Genomic DNA, 8,775 nt, shown 5'->3' on the forward strand with positions numbered 1-8,775 from the left:
TGTAAATTCAAAGGGGGACACCACTGCTCCCCCCTTGGCTTATATAATAGAGATATATACTAATGACAATTTTGATTTGATTAAAAGAAAAAATAAAATACATATTAATAAAAAAACTAACTATTTAGCATAATTATAGGTAAAATATTCTATTTTAATTAAGCAATTTGTTTAATAGATAAGCTTTAACCTTTGCCTTTGCAATAGGGACACTAGCATTTTTTGCACGCGATGCGTGCTTGGATTTTTTTCAAAACAGAAACTCGATTTTTTTCGACGTATGTAAAAGTCAAAATTTGAACATTAGACATACAAAGTATAATTGTTTTTATTTACAAAATTTAATTGGTTTAGTCTCTGTCACTTAAGTCTCTCACCAGTCTTTTTTTTTTTTTTACTTTTCAAGGTCAAAATTCTATGAGCAAAATAGAAATTTTATTGAATTTATCTCTAATTTCTAATATTATAATTTTTTAGTTGATTTTGAATTAAGTACACTACTTCATATATTGTGAAGAAAGTGGACACTTGGATTTCAAGTCAAATTTTTGTGAGTATGTATTGACGTTGTAGTGTATTGGTTGTAGTTTGTAAGTTATAATCTTTTGGTTTTTGTAAAGTTTCATCATTTGAGTGATTTGTGTAATGTAAATTATACAATTCTATGATTTTAGTTGACTTGTGAGTGATTGTTATAATTTTATTTTCCAGTATTTTTTATTTGAATCTCTCTTTGGTTTGTAAGTGAATTTGTAATTTAGAAAGGAAAAAGGATAAAATAGTCTCTTCATTCGGGGACACCATAGCTCCCCCTTCCCTTATATAATAGAGATATGTTGTACTTTAATTCTTGAATGATATTTTACATAAATCTTTTTACCTTTATAGTTAATCGCTATAATATAATAGAAAGAGATAGGTCCAAATATATGTAAGAGTTTCATTATATATAGGAAACACTATGAAAAAGTAAATAATTTTTTTTCCTCGTCTAACTTCTAAATTATAATTTCACTACAAATACACCTCAGTTTTTTTTCCTTGTCTAACTTCTAAATTTTGTTTGCACACATTGATATTTAAAATTCCATCATTTCAAATTTGGTCCTTTTCTAAATTTTAACACTTTTAGCTTCAATTATATTTGAAATGAAATTTTGATTTTTTCATACACAATTTGATATTGGAATTTTTTTTTTAGAAAAATAAAAATCGTTACTTTTTGCAAATTAATTTAGTTTTTTTTTTTGAAAATGGATTTTTGCAAAAAGTTTGATATTGTTTTGTTTTTCAAAATTTATTTCTGAACATGGATTTTTTGCAAAAGTTTTGGGAAAAAATTTAAATATTGGCATTTTTTTTAGAATAAACTAAATTTGTTTTATATGAAAATGAATTAAATTTAAGTCTGATTGTTAAAGCCATTTTGAACTCATTGTTGTCATCTCCTTTTTTTTAACTACATATAACAGTCAACTAATTTCCTATTGTTTATTTCAACTAATGTGAAATAATTTGGAAGTTCGCAAATTATGCCGATGGATGAATGTGTGATATCACCGTCAAAATCTTATGTTTTTCTCAAATTTGTGTTTATAGGTAACTTTTGTGAGTATTTAATTTGTAAGTAAATTTTTGGAGTAAATGTTTTTTTATGTATTGATGTTCTAGATTATTAGTTTTACTTTGTATGTTAATTTTAAATTTGAATAAAGTTTTTTGATTATTTGAATGATTTGCAACATGATTTTCTTAACTGTATGAGTGATTTGTAAAGTTTCTTCTTTTAAGTGATTTGTGAGTGAGTGTTGTAAGTTTATTTTCGGTAGTTTTATTTGAATGCCGATTTTGACTTTGACATTACTTTTGTAATTTAGAAAGGAAAGGGGGGGTAAAATAGGCATTTCAAAAGAGGACACCATTGCTCCCCCTTCCCTTATATAATAGAGATATATTAGAAAAACTCAATATATAGAAATGACTGAATGCTTCATTGTTTGTTTGTGAACAAGAGAGATGAATTATGATATCTTGGTAATTTCACATGTATAAGCCAATCCCATTTCCTGTCTCTTGGTTGCTATCTAATGTTGTGTTGCTTATTTGGAGACTACCACACACAAATCTTTAGTGGGACGTATTGTGGTAGAGCTTTTTCATCGGCTCCAATAAAAAAACATTCCAATCAACGATTGGATGATCAAACCAACCACCTATTCCACTGATGAATGACAAGTTTTATAATCAAAATATATTATTCCAAGTTGATTATTAATACTTCCTCCGTTTCTTTTTACTCGTTATATTTCTTATTTCACGAACTCCTAGACAATTTTTGGAGAAGAGAGAGGTAGAGAGTAAAAAGAATGGACCATGGGGGCGTGGAGGAGAGAGATAGAGAGAGTTTATTGCCCAAAAAAGAAGTGTAGCAAGTAATGTGAAACTTCCATAATGGAAAGTGTAGCGAGGAAAAAGAAACGGAGGAAGTACTTTCTTCCCTTATATAGTTGTCATATCGTTCTAAACACTCGTGACAAGAGATTCACCACTTTTACTGTGTCTCCCTTTAGAATACTTGAAGTTTGAGCCAATACATATTACTTCCTCTGTTTTATAATACTCACTACACTTTTTATTGTGGAAAGTTTTACATTATTTGCTATAATTTTTTTGGGCAATAAACTCTCTCTATCTCTCTCCTCTTACATGGGCTCCTTTTCTTTTTACTCTTTACCTCTCTCTTCTCCAAAAATTGCCTAGGACTCCGTGAAAAAAAAAATATAACGAGTAATATGAAACGGAGGAAGTACAAAGTTTGTGCCAGGGGTTAATTTTAATCTTCATTTTGACTTTAGCCTAAGTCCATATATATCCAATGAATATGATGTGGTTTTGAATTTTGAGTCTAAGAACAATATAAAATCCGAACATCGAAAAGGATTTAATCAACATTTAAGCTTACTAATTTAATCCAGTCCGATAATATTGGCCAAAATCGATCAATTTTTTAGTAACGAACTATATGAAAACCAACTTTCAAACGTTGCAAAGCCCACAACTTGGTACACAAATTCCGTAGAATTTTTTTTTTTTTGTGTTAGCTAGAGAGTATGTGTTAAAACTCACCAACTCTCTCTCTCTCTCTTTCCTAGATTCTAGATGGAGATGTCATGGTCAATATTTTAGAACTAGAGAAACAACACATGATAAAAATTTCTACCGTCCTATCCCTCCCTCTAAGAGCTAGAATATGAAAATTTTGCCTAGCATTTATTACACATGTGAAAATCACCATATGCATAGTAACTTTTGCTAGTATAAATAGGGAGATGTGTGTGCATTGTTTGTGTTTCCAGCAACCTTTGAGTGTTGTGATCAATATTGTAAGTACTAGCATTTGTACTATGTAAGAGTGAGAAGAGTTAAAAAATTACTTGAGTGCTTAAGTTGTAATGTCAAGTTATTAGTATATTAAGGGTGTAAGCTATTTTACTTTATCTCTCATATTGTTAATCTTTCCACAAATATACCCCAAAATATCCTACAATTGGTAGAGATTGCCAACGGTGCGGGCCAATCCAGCCCATCTCGCCCAGCCCGCCTTATGGACCATGTGGGTCGGGCTCGCAAAAAGTCCGGTCGAGCCCAGCTCGAACCGTGAAATTGGTGGGTGGGTCGTGGGCCAGATTTCTTGAGCCCAGCCCAGTAAAACCCGCTACTAAAACCACCCAGCCCGGACCACGAAATTGGTCCAGCCCGACCCATGAATCGGACCAGCCCAGTCCAAGTAAATATTGAACCAAATTGTGTAGATTTTAATCAAATTGTATATATTTTAATCAAATTGCATATATTATAATTCAATCAAATTTTATAATAATGAAATTATTCATTAATATTAAAAATTGTATATATCTTAATGATTTTATATAACAGTAATGAATAATTTCAATGATTAAATAATTTTGAAAAAAAATTCTCAGGCTGGCCCACCAGCCTGGTCCAGCCCACTAGACCCACAAACCGCCTGAACCGCTTCCCAAACCGTGAAGACCGGTAATAGACCGGTGCGGACCAAGATTTTTCAGCCCACAGACCATCGCGCCCAACCCATGAATTTCACGATCCGATCGTGGGCCGTGAAATCTCAGCCCAGCCTGCTACAGCCCACGGTACGGCCCGCCTAGCCCGCACTAGTGGCCATCACTAACAATTGGTATCAAGAGCCATTTTTCCGTTAAATTTTTTGAGACCATTATTTTGGCAATGTCGGTCGGGGGACCAATATCATCGCAACAGTATTGTCAAAAATATTTTTGGCTAACTTAACGGTCAGGAACCGTATTGCGAGGTGATTTTTCATTAATGCACAGTCCGTGACTGTGAAACTTGTTGGTCGGGGACCAAGCTACTTGTGTAATGCCGGGCAACACCAAGTCACAAATGGCTATTGCTACTTCATTTAGTAATATTGAGAAACTCAACAATGGAAATTACAGTACATGGAGTACACGTATGCAATTCTATTTGTTGGGAAAAGATCTTTGGGGTATAGTTGGTGATAGTGAAGTTACAATACCAATCGATCCAGAAGAGTTAGAGAAGTGGAAGATTAGGGTCGGAAGAGCCATGTACGTGCTAGCAACAACCGTCGAGGACGAGTTGCTATACCGCATCAAGGATGCAAAGACACCCAAGGAGGCGTGGGACCCCTTTGCAGCTTTGTTCTCTACGAAGAACGATGCTCAACTTCAGCTTCTCGAGAATGATTTGTTGTCGATCCAGCAGAACAACATGACAGTGAACCAGTATTTCACAAAAGTTAAAACTTTGTGTGAGCAAATCACAAAGTTAGATCCTGAAAATCCCATCACAGAGACAAGGATATGCAGGATTATTGTCCGCGGTTTAAAGCTTGTATATAGTAGTCTTGTCACGACGATCCGAGGTTGGGCTACACAACCATCTCTAATTGAGTTCGAAAATGTCTTAGCCAACCAGGAAGCTCTGAAAAATCAAATGTCTAGAGTTTCCGTCAAAGATGAAGAGAAAGCTCTTTTTGGCAAGAAGAAGTCAAATAAGGGAGGTGATAATAAGACAGGCGAGTCAAGTAATGAACCTGGCAAGTCAAACATACAGTCAGGGGGATTCAGAAAAAGACAACGTAGAGGAGGCTTCCATTGAGGGCGAGCTCGACAAGATCGACAATAGGATGAGAAGGAAGGGAAAAATCAAACACGGCAATATGTCGTGTGTTATAACTGCAAGAAGAAGGGACATTATGCTCGAGACTGTTGGTCCAAATCAACAGAAGGAAATGTTGCAACTTCAGTAGATCATGAAAGCCGAAGTGAAGTCGAGTGGGATGCACAAGCATCCTAGGCAGTTGAAGAGGAACAAATCTTCGACATAGAGGTAGTGTCACCTAGCAGCACGGAGCCAGAAGAAGTTGCACTTGTCATAGTCAACGATGAGATGATCAATTATAAAGGTGATTGGATAATCGATTCGATCAGGTTGCTCCAATCACATGACCAGAGACAAAGAAAAATTTCTGAGCATGTCCGAAAATAAGCGTAGTCGAGTTTTGATAACAACAAACAACTCACAATTGCCAATAACCCATATTGGCAAGGTAGTGGTGATTCCACAATTTAGCAACAAGCAAGTTAAGCTGAATAATGTCTACCATTTTCCTGGTAGGACAAAGAATCTGTTGTCAGTTTCACAACTGACGGCATCCGGAAACCATGTTGTTTTCGGTCCTCGTGACGTGAAGGTGTACAAGACGATGGAAGGGAATTCTTCTCCTATCTTAGAGGGACGACGTCTTGAATCAGTCTACGTGATGCTCAAACGACATATGTAGACAAGGCGAGGAAAAATGAGACAGCTGACTCATGGCTTGCACGCTTGGGTCACGTGAGCTACAACAAACTCAAGGTGATGATGAAGAAGTCGATGCTCAAAGGTCTTCCTCAACTAGATGTCAAGGAAGATATAGTTTGTGTTGGATGTCAATTTGGTAAAGCACATCAACGTCCATATGAAAATTCGAAGTTCAAATCGAAGGAACCTTCGGAGTTGGTTCACTCAGATGGCTTTGGTCCAGTAAAGCAACATTCAGTGAGTAGTTTACGCTACGTGATCACTTTCATTGATGATTTTTCAAGATATGTCTGGGTTGATTTCATGAAAGAAAAATCTGAAGCATTTACAAGTTCAAACTGTTTAAGGAAACAGTTGAAAAAGAAGTTGGCGGCAAAATTCGATGTCTACGTACAAACAACGGAGGAGAGTATACATCCAGAGAATTCTCCCAATACTTGCAAGATTGCAAGGTCCAACGCCAGCTCACTTGTCCAAATACTCCACAACAAAATGGAGTAGTTGAAAGAAAGAATCGGCATCTTGCAGAGACATGTAGAAGCATGTTACATGCCAAGAACGTGCCACCACGTTTTTGGGTTGAGTGTATGAGGACAGCGACACATGTGACAAATCCATTACCTCGGGCGAGATTAGATTTTTTCTCACCATTTGAGAAGCTAAGAAACATGAAGCTAGCAATGAGCCATTTTCGAGTTTTTGGATGTGTATGCTACGTCTTTGTTCCTGAGCATATGCGTAGCAAGTTTGATAAGAAGGTTATTCTTTGTATCTTTGTGGGATACGATGATCAAAGGAAAGGTTGGAGGTGTTGCGATCAACAACAGATAAATGTCACGTGTCAAGAATTGTGGTGTTTGATGAAGCATCATCTTGGTGGTCACCATAAGCTATATTATTGCCAGATTCGAAGGAGATTGAGGAAAAGCTTCAAGAGAAAATTAATGAGAAAGATGAAGGTCAGTTTAGTCAAGATGGTGGTAGTCTTGAGATTAAGATATCTCAACTTACATCAACAGAAAGAGACAAAAGTTCAAGGCAAACAGGAGCACATCATAGAAATACTGAAGAAGAAAGGCCAAGTCAAACTGAAGATTTTGAAGAAGAAGAACCTCACCCAGCACTACGCAGGTCCACAAGGCAGAAAAAGCCAAATCGAAGATATGTAAATGCTGCAATGGTTGAGGATGTAAAAGATTCAAGTAGCTATGATGAGGCATCTCGAAGCAAAGATTGGAGAAAAGCCATGGAAGAAGAAATTCAAGCTCTGCATCAAAACGAAACTTGGGAGTTAGCACCAAAGCCTCGAGAAGTTCAACCTATTTCTTGTAAATGGGTATACAAAGTAAAGATTAGATCTGATGGTACCATTGAAAGGTACAAGGCACGGCTGGTAGCTCGAGGATTTTCTCAGCAATATGGGCTAGACTACAATGAAACATTTAGTCCAGTTGCCAAGATTACTACAGTTTGTGTTTTACTAGCACTTGCAGCTAGTAATTCTTGGAATCTCTAGCAGATGGATGTCAAGAATGCATTTCTACAAGGTGAGTTGGATAAGACATCTACATGGATCAACCTAAGGGGTTCGAGAATCAGTCTTATCCACACTATGTATGCAAGTTGAAGAAGGCGCTATATGGTTTGAAGCAAGCACCACGCGCCTGGTATGGAAAGATAGCGGAGTTTCCGTTACAGAGCGGTTGCTCTGTAGCACCAACTGATTCGAGCTTATTTGTGAAAGCTCAAGATGGAAAGTTGGTAATAGTTCTTGTATATGTGGATGATCTTATCATCACAGGAGATTTCGAAGAGGGGATTCGACAAACAAGAGCTAATCTTTCAGTATGATTCCAAATGAAGGAGCTCGGAGAATTAAAACATTTTCTTGGTCTTGAAGTGGAGTGGACTAAGGATGGGATTTTTCTATGCCAAGAAAAATATGTCCATGATCTTCTAGAAAAATATGGAATGATCAATTGCAAGCCTATGTCCACTCCAGTGGAGGTTAATGCAAGGTTATATTCAGTCGAAGGCAAAGATCTAGAAGATGTGACCATACAAACAATTGGTGGGAAGTCTTATCTATCTCACGTTAACCAGACCAGATATTGCATATGCAGTGTGTGTGATTAGTCAGTTTATGCAAAAATCGATGAAACGTCACCTGGAGGCAGTACATCGGATATTAAGGTATGTGAAAGGAACCATTGACTATGGAATCTTGTACCGCAATGATAAAGAGTTTGAAGTTGTCGGATATTGTCATGCTGACTATGCTGGTGATCTTGACATACGTCGGTCAACTACGGGTTATGTGTTCTGGTACTAGAGCAGTCTCTTGGTGTAGCAAGAGACAACCAACAGTGTCATTGTCAAGTTCAGAAGTAGAATAGGGAGCGGCGGCTATGGCAACACAAGAGTGTGTGTGGTTGACGCAATTACTCAAGGATATGCATCAACCAATTGATCGGGGAATCAAGTTAGCTTGTGATAATCAGTCTGCGATACGTTTAGCGGAGAATTCTGTTTTTTCACACGAGGACGAAACATGTGGAGGTACATTATCATTTTGTCCGATAAAAGGTTCTACAGGGTGAGATCGAACTTTAACAAGTGAACACGGACGGCCAAGTTGCATATATGTTCACAAAAGGTCTTGGAGGACCAAAGTTCGAAAAGTTGCGGAAATAACTTGGTATGACCTCTAGACTATCTCTGAGAGAGAGTAGTCATTGAGGGGGAGTGTTAAAACTCACCAACTCTCGTTCTCTCTCTCTCTCTTCCAGATTCTAGATGGAGATTTCATGATCAATATTTTACAACTAGAGAAACAACACATGAGCAAAATTTCTACCATCCTATCACCCCTATCTAAGAGCTAGA

General features: G+C 36.7%; 1 protein-coding gene across 1 annotated transcript; it reads left to right on the plus strand.

Annotated features, from left to right (window-relative positions):
• The first annotated feature begins 7,746 nt into the window (after positions 1-7,746).
• Positions 7,747-8,221, plus strand: LOC109134416 (uncharacterized mitochondrial protein AtMg00810-like). Its single transcript, XM_019248157.1, has 2 exons — positions 7,747-7,924; positions 8,013-8,221. The coding sequence occupies exons 1-2, from the start codon at positions 7,747-7,749 to the stop codon at positions 8,219-8,221; spliced, it is 387 nt and encodes a 128-aa protein (XP_019103702.1).
• Positions 8,222-8,775: the final 554 nt, after the last annotated feature.

This window comes from Beta vulgaris, chromosome 2, assembly GCF_026745355.1.
Source record: "Beta vulgaris subsp. vulgaris cultivar EL10 chromosome 2, EL10.2, whole genome shotgun sequence".
NCBI classification, from domain to species: Eukaryota; Viridiplantae; Streptophyta; class Magnoliopsida; order Caryophyllales; family Amaranthaceae; genus Beta; species Beta vulgaris.